The sequence below is a fragment of the Oryx dammah genome, unplaced genomic scaffold (assembly GCF_014754425.2).
Source record: "Oryx dammah isolate SB20612 unplaced genomic scaffold, SCBI_Odam_1.1 HiC_scaffold_7, whole genome shotgun sequence".
Taxonomy (NCBI): Eukaryota; Metazoa; Chordata; class Mammalia; order Artiodactyla; family Bovidae; genus Oryx; species Oryx dammah.
Genome location: NW_024070191.1, coordinates 2,315,810 through 2,330,376, shown reverse-complemented (window position 1 = coordinate 2,330,376; position 14,567 = coordinate 2,315,810). Strand labels below are relative to the sequence as shown.

At 42.2% G+C, this 14,567-nt stretch overlaps 1 protein-coding gene across 1 annotated transcript in view; it reads left to right on the top strand.

Moving 5' to 3' along the window:
• The window catches only part of CSMD1 (CUB and Sushi multiple domains 1), a 2,078,553-nt gene that overhangs the window by 2,057,052 nt on the left and 6,934 nt on the right, over positions 1 to 14,567 (top strand). The window contains exons 65-68 of the mRNA XM_040243208.1: positions 2,066 to 2,110; positions 4,889 to 5,047; positions 7,889 to 8,001; positions 8,741 to 8,828. Of these exons, the coding sequence (XP_040099142.1) occupies positions 2,066 to 2,110; positions 4,889 to 5,047; positions 7,889 to 8,001; positions 8,741 to 8,828 (405 nt within the window). The remainder of the gene's footprint in view (positions 1 to 2,065; positions 2,111 to 4,888; positions 5,048 to 7,888; positions 8,002 to 8,740; positions 8,829 to 14,567) is intronic.

The following is a 14,567-nucleotide window of genomic DNA, read 5'->3' as shown; positions in this document are numbered from 1 at the left end:
CAGGATTCCACAAGAAACCCCCTTCTGCCTTCAGGATTCCACAAGAACACCTTTCTGCCCTCAGAACTCCACCAGAAATCCACTTCTGCCCTCAGGATTGCCCTGGAAACCCCATACTACCTCTCAGGATTCCCTTGGACACCACATTCTGCCCTCAGGATTCCACCCCAGAACCCCAGTGAGCCCTCAGCACTCCACCAGAAACCCCATTCTGCCCTTAGGATTCCCCTAGACACCTCTTTGGCCCTCAGGATTCCACCAGAACCCAATTCTGCCCTCAAGATTCCCACTGGAAACCACCTTCTGCCCTCAAGATTCCACCTGAACCTCCTTCTGCCCTCAGGATTCCCCTGGAAACCACATTCTGCCCTCAGGATTCCACCTGAACCCCCTTCTGCCCACATGATTCTCCTGGAAACCACATTCTGCCCTCAAGATTCCACCAGAAACCCCTATTTGCCCTCAGGATTCCACCAGAAATACCCTTCTGCCCTCAGGATTCCCCCAGAAACCCACTTCTGCCCTCAGGATTCCACAAAAAATCCCCTTCTGCCCTCAGGATTCCCTTAGAAACACCTTTCTGCCCTCAGGATTCCAACAGTATCCCCTTCTGCCCACATGATTCCTCTAGAAACCCCTTCTGCCCTCAGGATTCCACCAGAAACCACCTTCTGCTGTTAAGAATCCCCCAGAACGCTCCTTCTGCCCTCAGAAATACCCCAGAAACCTTTTTTGCCCTCAGATTTCACCAGAAACTGCCTTCTACCCTCAGGATTCCACCAGAAATGCCCTTCTGCCCTCAGGATTCCCCTGGGAACCACCTCTGTCAGTGAGGAATCCCCCGAAACCACCTTCTGCTGGTGGTGAATTCCCTGGAAACCACTTTCTGCCCTCAGGATTCCCCCCGACCCAGAACCCCCTTCTGCCCCTCAGGATTCCCCTGGATACTTACTACCTTCTGCCCTCAGGATTCCCTGGAAACCGACTTCTGTCCTCGGGGAATACCCCGGACACCACCTTCCACTGCTGGGAAATCCCCTGGAAACCATCTGCCTGTGGGACATCCCCCTGAAAACTCCCTTCTATTGGCAGGCAGTCCCCGGAAACCATCCTCTGCTGGTGGGGAAATCCCCAGGAAACCACCTTCTGTTGGTGGGGAATTTCCGGACAACCCCCTTCTGCCCTCAGGATTCCTCCAGAAACTCTCTTCTGCCCCTCAGATTTCCCCCCAAAACCCTCTTCTTTCAGTGGGGAATCCCCCAGATACCACCATCTGCTGATGGGGAATCCCCCAGAAACCCCCTTCTGCCCCTCAGGAATCCCGTGGAAACCCCTTCTGCCCCTTGGCAATCCCCTTGGAAACTTGCTTCTGCCCCTCTGGATTTGGGAGTTCCTTGGAATCTCCCTATTTTCTGTCAGAATTCCCCAGAAACAACTTTCTGTCAAAATCCCCTCATAAATCTTCAGTCAAATTCACATTAGGAGTTAAGTCACTTATGTCTCCCTTTCCTCTTTCTCACTGAAATAGACAAATACATACTTTAAAAAAAAGTAGTAATTTGTAGTTTGATACAAAACTATGAAATCAAAGAGATTATGAGTTAAATCTAAGTTGATAGACCAAATTAAACATTTTGCAGGGGAAGTATTTTGATGTTCACTGCTAACTCGTGAGTTCATTGATCAGGGTGGAGACTTGGAAAATTGAGATGGATTGTAACTCTTTGCAAAGTAATTTCATAAATTACCTTTCCCTTGGGGGCAGGAGATCCCAAAGAGGAGTGAGAAAGGGTATAACACCCTCCTTTACAAGGCTCTCTGTTGTAGCACACTGAATGCACAAGTCAGATCCAAATTGATTTCCACTAAGAAACTCAGTTTTCCCACAAAAGCAAAGGACGTTATGCTGTGAATATATGGGTTTAAAGTGGAGATGTATAAGATATTACTATTTTGTGCATTCAAGAAATCTGGAGAAACAAACATTGCTTCGGTTTGACATTTTTTCAAACTTATTCAAAAATAAATGTTTTTTGAAAGTGATAATTTGTCTTTTTACTTGTAGGTAAAGGAGTGAGAGAAGTTAATGAAACAGTTACTAAAACTCCAGGTTTGTATACCAGAACAGTTACAGATTTAAATCAAATAAGATTATCTGTTCTCTACTATACTCTGTGCAGCCAAAGAAACAAATTTCTGATTCCTTTAGTCTATAAAAAAATTAAAGTTTCAGTTATTTAAAACCCCAAGCCCACACAGGTTCCTGTTTCTCTCATAACCATGGTGTGTTAATGGAATAACAATCCTTAAAAGGAAAACCTCTGTCACCGTCTCACACTGGTTTACAAAAAGGTACCTTGGGCCTTTTGTAGGCAGAAGTGGACATCAAATGTTGAGCCAGAATGTGGTATAACGGAGAGCCTTATAAAGAGGGTTGTACGTCTTTCCTCCACACGAGGACGCTACGGTAAACAACACATCACGACAGCTGTGCATTCCAGCAGTTCAATTGTGGGGTACATCCTTCCCCAAGTATCTCCATCCTCTACCTCTGATACATTAATTCTTGCTTTCTGTTGTGTGTGATACCTTGCTTAATGCATGCTGTAGCAAACAGGAAAGGTGCAGCTTTATTTCTTAATGAAGATGTTCATTACTCCAAATCACCTGGGCTGTTATAAATTTAGAGAATATTGAAACAATATCATGTGTCCCCAAGTTATAATGTAAGTCAAACAAAAAAAAATACAACAGAAAACACTTAGGTAAGTTGCATTTTCTGGTGTTTTCTGTATTCAGGTTTTCACACTGGTTTCTTAGCCATAAACTCTGTTCCAGGATCATATGTGGAGAGAGTATATGAAATGCTGTAGTTCAGTCACAGTTGCTGGGTTTTGCATTTAATTCTTAAATGAGGCAAAAAGTTCCAACATGGCTAAAGGAATTCATGCATTGTACACCATGAAGTATGAGACCTACCTTAAAATGTTTTTCTGTACTATTCTATGTAAATGTTATTTGAAAATCAAACACAGAAATCAGTACTCTATCCAGGCAATATTTACTTCAGTGGAGGAAAGCACAGTGGGTGGTGGTGGTGGTGTTTGTTCTGCTTTGTTTGCTGGTTTTGTTGTAGGCACTGAAAAATCTGCAGGCTCTTTTTAAAATTTATTTTTAATTGAAGGATAATTGCTTTACAATATTACATTGGTTTCTACCAAACATCAGTATGAATCAGCTCTACCTCAGTGTGCCCTATCCTCTGAAGGGAAGCACTGATGAAACGGGCCTCTTTGTCTAGGCACACAGTCTAGCACCTCCACTGTGGTGGTTACATTACACTGCAAACTGCCAGCAGCAGGTCAGAGGACAAGGACCCAAAAGGATCCTCCACGTCCCCAGTGGTCACAGCTGAGCACACTCGGAGCTGCCCCACCAACCTGCTCCTGCTGCCCAGCCCGGCTGGCCCACCCGACCTGCCAACAAGAGGACCTCGGCACATTCACGGCTTCCACTGGGTGTGTCCCTTCTGAGTAGGGAAAGCGATCTGGATACTGTTTAAAAGGCTATTTATTTTAGAAAAGGAAGACGAGGCATCTCGGGCTTGCCGATGAAAAGTGGGCCTCGGTGATACTGCTGACAACGGGCCTGCTCAGTGTCCTGATCAATCAGCAGCTGTGTCAGAGGCCTGTGTCAAGTCTCTGCTTCAAACTTGAGTTTTAAAACTATTACTATTAGGAATCTGGGTCCATCAAAGCCCTAGCAAGTGCTGACATTGTTCTGTTGTTGGGAGACATCTTTAGGGTCAGCCTGTCTGGGAAAACAGGCAAACGTCCAGTGGAGCCGGAAAGAAAAGCACAACCAGGGACTCTGTGGTTTGACCTCACCGCACTGTGGCCATAAGTGTGTTTGCTAAAAACACATTTAGGGAGACAAGCATCTTTCTTTGTACCTAGGAAGTCCAAAAGTACCTTCTGACCAGTCCCGCTCACGGGGGATGTCGTCCAACTAAACATTTTACACATATCATGAGACAGAGCAGAGGGAAATTTAGTGGATTCACTGATGCATATTTACATCAATTCCCCTGTAAAATGTTACAGCAATATTGTAAAAATAGCAGGATTTTATACTTATTCATTAGCAGAAATGTGAAAAGTTTTCATTTGTTTGTAACCAGTGAAAAGAGAGAATAGCTCAATAATCTTTGTAAGAATTCCTGTCCCAGATGAATTGTAATATTTTAAGAAGACTGTTTGCCTTTGGTTTTTGACATCATTTAGTCTAGCTTTCTTACCAATTCTGGACTATTTCTCATCAAGGGGGTTAGAGTAGAGCAGAAGAGCTAGATGAGAGATTGGCTTTACTTACAAAATGAAGATCTTGGGAAATTAAGCATCTTTGTTTCCGTAAGCCGGGTCTGAGCAGTCAGAGTGGTGCTGTGAAATGCAGGCTTTCTGAGGGCAGAAGGGCCCTGGCAGATGTCAGCTCCTCTGAGCCTCCTAAGTCTTCCCACAGCAGGTGGACTCGGATGGTCAGGGACACAGCAGTAGCGATCTGCAGGTCAGCCTGACTGGTGAGACCTTATCTAGTGTCCGCAGTCCCCGTTCACCACACAGGCTGGCCCTGGCGGATCTGGTAACACGGGTGCGCTGGCATCCACCCCAGTGACAGATGACTGTCTGCATGGCACAGTAACCTGCCTGCTCCCGGCCCGGCTCACCTGACTCTTACAAACCTGCTGTGAAGGGACACAGACAGGTTTTCTTCATCACCATCGTCACTGTCGTGCTGTCTTAATGAGCAATGCTATGCCTTCTGTGTATTAAAACGTCTGACGTAATTGTTCTGTGTGTGCTAACATTCGTCTGTTTTTTTCCCCCCACAGTTCCTTCAGATGTGTTTTTCATCCATTCAGTGTGGAAGGGATATTACGAATATTTAGGGAAAAGACAGCCTGCGACCCTAACTGTCGACTGGTTCAACGCAACTAGCAGCAAAGTGAACGCGACGTTGACTGACTCCCAGGGGGAGCTGAAGTTGACAGGTAGGCACCCAGGGGGCTCCCTCACCAGACCCTCCATCAATCTTCTGGCAAAGGGGGCACCAACATGGGCCAAGTGCTGGCTGATGCCACTTGGGCTTTGCACCTGCTGCCTCTCACTAGGTCATGTCAGTGACTGGGGCAGGATGGTTCTGTTTCCTCATTTAAAAGGTTACAAAACCAGTACAGAAAAGCAAATTAATTTCCTGCAGCTTACACACAGATCATGTTACATCAAAGATGTGACTATGTCCAGATAGTCACATCTTCAAAATTCGCAGTTTTGATTTCCCCTTGCTGTCATTCTTTAAAACTTGTTTGCTCCTGGTGAGCTTTTATTGATGTGTCTCAGTTTAAAAAAACAATTAAAAAGAAAGGAACCAACTGTGGCTTACTTTTAAGCAAGAGATACTTTTAAGTGCTTTATATATATATTGTTCATTTCCTTCTTGCATCAATCTTGTGATTTAAGTATTATTATTAAACACTTCTTTATTTTTCTTTTTTTACTGGTTAAAAAAAAAAGAGATACCCAGGAAAACTAGGTGGCCTTCCTCAGTGACAGGGCAGGAGTAGGATTTGAGCTCTGTGGTCAGGATCTCAGTGATTAGAATCTCCAGCCCACGTGGGTTGAGAGCATCAACCCACAGGACACAGAATCACCTTGAGACTGAACCTACTGCCTTTTTTTTTTTTTTTTTTTAAAATTATCTCATTATAACAATGTATCCTTTTTTATAGACCAACTTCCAAAGGGTTCAGACTAAGTTATCCACAAGTCCCAGCCCGGGTTCTGAACATAAAGGGCCCCCGTGGGGCACCCACACGTCACTGACGACTAGACAGACACGTGGTTCACCTCCACAAAGTATGAAAGCCGCTCAGGACTCCTCCCATCCCTCATGTCTCACTTTCCTGCTTCCCTGGCTGTTGCTGTGTTGTACTTAGTCACTGAGTTGTGTCCTACTCTATGACCCTATGGACCTTGGCCGCCAGGCTCCTCTGTCCAGGGGGACTCTTCAGGCAAGAATACTGGAGTGGGTTGCCATGCCCTCCTCCAGGGATCTTCCCAAACCAGGAATCAAACCTGGGTCTCCTGCATTGCAGGCAGATTCTTTACCACCTGAGCCACCAGGGAAGCCTTGGGAAAACACCTAAAAACAGTGCACACACTCTGGATTTAGGAAAAGAAACTAATCCATACTCACAGATTTTTAACAGGCACTTATTTATGAATTCATGATCCAGGGTCCCCAAAATTGCTTTGCACCTTGACGCTGTGAATGTATAAATAGATAGACTGGGATCTCAAATCTAGTCCTGGATCAGAATAGCTGAGACTTTGTAAAATATTCAGATTTCTTAGGCTCACCCAGGTCCTTTGGATAATATTTTTCTTCATGGAGTTTGGACTTTTTTCCCAAAGGAAATGTTCTCCAGTGTGACCTTGATACAGTTAGGTTTGGATCTGGAGAACAGTTTGTATCAAGAGTTGTTCAGACTGAGTCCCAGTGGCTAGACAGAAGTCCACCCGCTGTGTAGTCTGATTGAGAAGAAGCATACAGGAGGAAGGACAAGTCATGCTCCTGGAAAGCCAGCCAGGACCTGGTGTCCTATGGGGTGCTGTAATTTAATCACCATAAAAATCTCCTGAATACATATATCTTATCTCTACTAAGAGTTTGTGGAAGTGGGGTTCAGAGCTTTAGAGGTTAAACTGTAGGCCAAGAACACAGAGATGCTGATGGTGGCGATGGACAGCAGCCCAGAGTCAGCTCGTTAGGTGGTCCTCCCCATCCATGGGTCTTTCTTGCCCATGGGTTCCATTCTTCTTGTGTGACTGGCCATGTTTTTAGAGGTTCCTGCAATGTTTTTAGAGGTCTGTTTCTCTAATGGGAGAAAGTGGGAATTAACTGCTGGAGCTCCTGAAACTGTGTGACCTTCGCTTGAACCTGTCTCTCTGCACAGAAGGTGTTTGGGTTCATTTATTATTTAATATCTGTTTGTTTCTTTGTTTACTTATTCATTTGGTTCCTCCTCTGGGTAAGGAACTAGCCATAGCTGCAGGCACATCTCCCCACATCCCCAGTACACACCCGGACACCCTGGACGGAACCATTCAGCAGTCATTCAGAGGACCTTTGTCCACCAAGCCGTTCATTTCATTTTAATAAGCACAGTTCATCTATAGAAGTAGCTATATTGGGGGCTATTTTTATGGTCTCTCTCTTTTTTTAATTGATTTAGAAATACTTACATTTTCCCACAGTGAAATTTTGTAAGAATTGTGTACAAACTCTCCACGTGTCCTTTGAGCATAGCTGTTTCTATCAAGACATCATTTTTTTAATGATTCAATATTTTTATAGATTATTCTCCATTTAAAATTATTGTAAAATATCTGGTATATTACCTGTACTATACAATATATCTTTCTAGCTTGTTATTTCATACACAGTAGTTTAATCCCCTAGGTCTTGTATCTTATTCTTTTCTATAGTACATACCCCTGTCCTCAGAAGTGAGTACAAACAGAATAAAAATGATGAATTTAAAAAACTTAATATAAGTGAATGTATATTACTTTTTTTCCTCCTGTGGGATAAAGATGTTGAATTGTGTGAAGTAGACAATACTTACTTGAGACAGACAATGACTTCAATAAGAGGTGATTTTTAGGAAAAAAAGGAAGACTACAGCTAAACTTTAAAAATAAAAATACTAATCGCTGTTATTGGAAACACTATCCTCTCTATATCATATTCCACATAAATGGGCCAAGTGCCTACCTTCCTTTCCATAAGCATTTCTGCAATGTAAGAATAACTCATGATCCTTTCCTAGGTGTTTACAAGAAGGAGGAGGCCCACTTACTTCTGAAAGCTTTTCAGATAAAAGGTCCAGTGGATATTTTCGTCAGCAACTTTGAGAATGACAACTGGGGACTGGATGGTTATGTGAGTACTCCCTGGAGGGTTTTCTAATCATCATGTCTGCACAGAGCTGGGGGCACCAACAGGGATTCCTTCCAAGATGACCTGGGTCCTGTCTGCACCGTGAAAACTCAGGGCCCTCGTCCTGGCCTTGCAGCTGTGTCACCCCTTCATCATCTGATGGAAGAAAGCCGTCTCTGAGGCCAAAAGGAAACTGGCCCGGAACGACAGCCTGCTCCTGCCAGACAGACAAGAGCTTAGATGCAGACCACATCCCACTGTAACAGTGGAGCCAGACTTTCCCCAAAGCCACAGTAACCACCCTGCACGTGCTGAGAGAGACCCCGATGCCCCTTCATGGTCTCTTTTGCTAGTCCAATGCTTCTGCACTAATTCATCATCAAACTTGAGTATAAAGGGCCTCACATGATACACAGGAGACAGTTGCTGTGACACAGTGAGTCTCACATAATGCAGGCTCTGAGGTAATTCACACGTGTCCCCCTTCATAAAGGATACTCAACATATGAATAAGGTATAAATTTTACTACTGTTTTGGAGACCAAAATGAGACAGAATTTGTTAGCTGAAAGTTCATATCCGTATTTCTCAATTTTAACTATAAATGGGAATCTCAAAGGAATGACAAATGTTTAAAATAATTACCCATTAATGTTTAAATAGGAGAAATAATATTTATATTATGATAAAAGAAGAGGTTATGGTTAATTTTTGTTGTTTTCTTCCTTTTCATGTGTATCAGGTATCATCCGGACTTGAAAGAGGAGGGTTTACTTTTCAAGGTGACATACACGGAAAAGACTTTGGGAAATTCAAGCTGGAAAGGCAAGGTATGCTGCACTTACATGATTTTTCAAATCAAATATCAGGTTGGTCTGCAGGTAACTGAGCTGAATGCAATAGAAAATGTGATTGGAAGGAAACAGAAACAAAATAACAGGAGAGACATGTATTTTACAACTAGATGAAAAAATCTTCTTCATCAGCAAGCAAAACAGGAAATATCAGCTGGCATAAATATGCCAGACACAGAATATCTTTAATATACAAAGAAATACATTGAAATATGGGAAGAAAGCAAAGTGCAAATTCAAAGAATAAACACACTATATTACCCTAAGAATATCATTAAGAAAGAGTAATTTAAAATGGCCAATAAACTATGAAAAGATATTTTTAATATAAATTTATTTATTTTAATTGGAGGTTAATTACAATATTGTATTGGTTTTGCCATACATCAACATGAATCCACCACAGGTATACACGTGTTCCCCATCCTGAACCCCGCTCCCTCTTCCCTCCCCATACCATCCCTCTGGGTCATCCCAGTGCACCAGCCCCAAGCATCCAGTATCATGCATTGAACCTGGACTGGTGATTCGTTTCATATGTTATACATGTTATTAACTTGAAAAATATGTAATATGGTAACAAAGATAGATCATGTTCAGCTATGAGAATATCAGATTTGGTGTGGACTAGAAAAAGGCACTTGGGTGTTCATTTTTGGTGAGTGTGTGAGTAGATGTATATAATTTGACAATAATCTTTTATAAAAAATTCTGTCTCTAAGATTTTTAATCAGACAAGTGTGACTATGATTTTTTGCATATTCAGGTATGTGTACAGCAGGACTATTCTTAATAGTTGAAATTAGAAATAACCTGAATATCTCACACATATATCATAAATCAATTGCTTCTTATGTCAATCTTATGCAATGTGTTATATTAAATATAAGACAGTTTAATTCAATATATGTCATTAGAGAACAAAGATCACATATTGATGTGGAACAGTGTTCATGACTTATATATATGAGAAAGAAGTTTGCTCTAGATAAAAGGGACAAATATGCCTGCCTGCCTTCCTTACGTCTTTCTCAAGTACTTGATGTATATCTTAGTAATTAGACAAGAAAAATGTATGAAAAAAAACTACTAGATGTGAAGCTTACCTCATCTACTTGCTAGTTCTGTGATCCAGGAGGAATTACAACACTCTGGAGCCTATCTCATCATCTGAAATCTCAGTAGAGAGTCAGTTCCCAGTTGCTGGGAAGATTGAGAGTCAGTAGGAGGGTTTGCTTTGTGCTAAAGCTTTTCTCACACGTCTTTACTCATGTTGCTGCTAACACAGATGAGAAGGTGCAATTTTTATAATGAGATGAGTGCCATGTTACTATCAGCTACTTTCTACTTTACTTACAGAATGCTCCTAACATATTAATTGTACATAGAGGAGTACCGCTGTGTAGGATTTGATGCCAAGCAGTCTTTCAGAGGAACATGAGTGTAATATTTGGTGATGGTTGTCACTGATGTACTCATTTCATAAAACCTTTATCAATATCCTAAGGGATTCTAAAGGACATATATATCAAACTGTATAATATCATGCTTGGGAAAAAAAAAACTTGACCAAAAGGGATCATACAATTAATTATACAATTAATAATACTCTAAACCCACCTTTCCAAATTAAGAACTTTTACATAGAAGAGCTTTAAATTACAATGTCAGCCATGGCTGGGATGATGCTTTCAATGGGGTCACATTATTCTGAGATAATGAAAATAGGCCGGCACTAATGATGGTGAAGTTTTATCTTGCTCTGAGCCAAACCCTGTGGTTATCTGCCCTCCTTTCTCCAAGGCACATGCTCTAGTAATTCCGTCTAAGGACACCCCAGGGAGCCGTGCACAATACTCTGTGGATGGCAGAGTTTACTGATCTAGTCAGCCTGACCAGAATCATCACTTTGCTGCTGAGAATTTTTTTGCACTGCCCCATTTCTTTTTAATCTATCAAAAGAACAGCTTGCTCTACCAAGTGATCTTCTCATGTGATGGTGAGTGTATTGTCAGGAAAAACAATTTGCCTCACAGAATAATTTGAATCACAAGCAAGTCTCCCATTCAACTAATGAGGAAAAGTCTATGTGTAAGTAACGTTTCAACAACAGCCATTCATTTCAGAGTTACGGCTACACTCTATTTTTATGGATAAAAATAAGCAACCTCTTAATTGTCTCCAGTCAGTAGATAAATTGAAAAAAAAAAGTGATTATCTTTAAATGGATACTAAAGCAAGTTAGTTTGAAAGGCATCTCTAATGCAAAAATTATGTAAGAAACAAAAATAAAGTGGTTTCCCCATTAAAACCGAAGCCCAAGGACCTCCCTAGTGGTCCAGTGGCTAAGATTCCATTCTCCAGTGGGGCCCCAGGTGGAACTAGATACTGCATGTCTCAACTAAGATGTGGAACAGTCAACCAAATGAAAATAAATATTAAGAAAATCTAAGCCCTCTTGCTGCACACACCCCTCCCCTCTCCCCCCAGGCAGAATGGGAGAAAGTACAAGCCATGTATCTACTCAGGAACATGTATCCAGAATATATAAACCCTATGGCTAAATAGTACACATTTCAGTTCAGTTTGGTTGCTTAGTCATGTCTGACTCTTTGTGACCCCATGGACTGCAGCATGCCAGGCTTCCCTGTCCATCACCAGCTCCCAGAGTTTACCTAAACTCATGTCCATTGAGTCAGTGACGCCATCCAACCAACTCATCCTCTGTCATTCCCTTCTCCTCACGCCTTCAATCTTCCCCAGCATCAGGGTCTTTTCAAATGACTCAGTTCTTCACATCAGGTGGCCAAAGTATTGGAGTTTCAGTTTCAGCATCAGTCCTTCCAATGAATATTCAGGACTGATTTCCTTCAGGATGGACTGGTTGGATCTCCTTGCAGTCCAAGGGACTCTCAAGAGTCTTCTCCAACACCACAGTTCAACAGCATCAGTTCTTCAGTGCTCAGCTTTCTTTATAGTCCAACTCTCACATGCATACATGACTACTGGAGAAACCATAGCTTTGACTAGATGGACCTTTGTTGGTGAAGTAATATCTCTGCTTTATAATATGCTGTCTAGGTTGGTCATAGCTTTTCTTCCAAGGAGCAAACGTCTTTGAATTTCATGACTACAGTCACCATCTGCGGTGATTTTGGAGCCCCCCCCAAAATAAAGTCTCTCACTGTTTCCATTGTTTTCCCATCTACTTGCCATGATGGGACCAGATGCCATGATCTTAGTTTTCTGAATGTTGGGTTTTAAGCCAACTTTTTCACACTCCTCTTTTACTTTCGTCAAGAGGCTCTTTAGTTCTTCACTTTCTGCCATAAAGGTGGTGTCATCTGCATATCTGAGGTTATTGATGTTTATCCCAGCAATCTTGATTCTAGCTTGTGCTTCATCCAGCCTGGCATTTTGCTTGATGTACTCTGCATATAAGTTAAATAAGCAGGGTGACAAAATATAGCCTTGACATACTCCTTTTCCTATTTGAAACCAGTCTGTTGTTCCATGTCCAGTTCTAAATGTTGCTTATTGACCTGCATACAGATTTCTCAGGAGACGGGTCAGGTGGTCTGGTATTCATTTTCCACATTTTTTTGTGACCTACATAGTCAAAGGCTTTGGCATAGTCAATAAAGCAGAAGTAGATGTTTTTCTGGAACTCTCTTGCTTTTTTGATGATCCAGTGGATGTTGGCAATTTGATCTCTGGTTCCTCTGCCTTTTCCAAATCCAGCTTCAACATCTGGAAGTTCACGGTTCACATACTATTGAAGCCTGACTTGGAGAATTTTGAGCATTACTTTGCTAGCACGTGAGGTGAACGCAGTTGTGCAGTAGTTTGAACATTCATTGGCATTGCCTTTCTTTCGGATTGGAATGAAAACTGACCTTTTCCAGTCCTGTGGCCATTGCTGAGTTTTCCAAATTTGCTGGCATATCGAGTGCAGCACTTGCATAGCATCATCTTTTAGCTCAACTGGAATTCCATCACCTCCACTAGCTTTTTTCTATTCTCTAAGGCTGACTTGACTTCTCATTCTAGGATGTCTGGATCCAGGTGAGTGATCATATCATCGTGGTTATCTGGGTCATAAAGATCTTTTTTGTAGTTCTTCTGTGTATTCTTGCCACCTCTTCTTAATATCTTCTGCTTCTGTTAGGTCCATACCATTTCTGTCCTTTATTGAGCCTACCTTTGCATGAAGTATTCCCTTGGTATCTCTAATTTTCTTGAAGAGATCTCAAGCCTTTCCCATTGTATTGTTTTCCTTTATTTCTTTGCATTGTTCACTTAGGAAGGCTTTCTCATCTCTCCACGCTATTCTTTGGAACTCTGTATTCAAATAGGTATATCTTTACTTTTCTCCTTTGCCTTTAGCTTCTCTTCTTTTCTCAGCTATTCGTAAGGTCTCCTCAAGTACACGTTTAGCAGGCAAACAACCTAATTAAAACAGTGGCAACCAATATGAATACACATTTCTCCAAAGAAATAAAAATGATCAACCAGTAAATGAAAAGATGCTCAACATCATTAATCATTAGGGAAACACAAATCAAAACCACCTCATACCCACTTGGGTGTCTGAGACCATAATGACAAGAAATAAGTGGAGGCAAAGATGTGCAGGAATTAGGAGGCTCGTACTATGCTGATGTGAAAATGATGATGGTGTGGTTGCTGTGGAAAACTGCCTGGCAGTCAGTCATCAGGTAGTTGAAACATGAGGCTACCACAAGCTTCAGCATTTCCACTCCAACACATATGACAAGAGAACTAGGAAACACGTGTTCACACATAAATCTATACATGAATGTTTATACCAGCGTTATTCCCAATTGTCCAAATGTGGAAACAACCCAAGTGTCCATCAGCAGTGAACAGATCAACAGCATGTGGCGCGTGCATACAGAGGATATTATCTTGAAAACGTCAGGCTAAATACGAGAAGCCACTTACCAAAAAACACATACTGAGTTCTTGTATTTATATGCTGTATCCAGAGCAGCCAAATCTATACAGACTGAGAGTAGAGCAGTGGTTGCCTAAAGCTGGAGTCTGGCGTAAGGAGGAGTGACTGCTGAGGGCCCCTGTTTAATTTTAGGGGCAACAGCAGTATTCTCACATAGGTTGTGGTGATCACCGCAGCATCAAATCCCCACATTTTTAATAGTAAAAAAGAAAACTCTTGAATTAAAAGGGTGAATTATTGTACCCTTGCATTAAAAGGGTGAATTTTATAGTATGTGCGTTTCTTTCAATAGTGCTCCAGTCTATAACGTGAAAAGACACTCACTTTCATTCTTAAGAAGCACAACTGAGAAAATAGTTGCAGACTGCATCTGATTTCCTAGGGCAGCAGCAGTGGTAATAGTGTCCAGAAGCGGGGCAGCGAAAGGAAAGGATGGAGGGGGGGGGGGCCCCCCCCCCCAGAGATTGGACACACTGTCCAGGTCTCTCCTGAGATGGGTTGGGAGGAAATCGGGACGCCACTTCAGAGAGCAATTAAGTAAGACTGAGAACTGTGGTGTTGGAGAAGACTCTTGAGAGTCCCTTGGACTGCAAGGATATCCAACCAGTCCATCCTAAAGGAGATCAGTCCTGGGTGTTCATTGGAAGGACTCATGCTGAAGCTGAAACTCCAATACTCTGGCCACCTGATGGGAAGACCTGACTCATTGGAAAAGACCCTGATGCTGGGAGGGATTG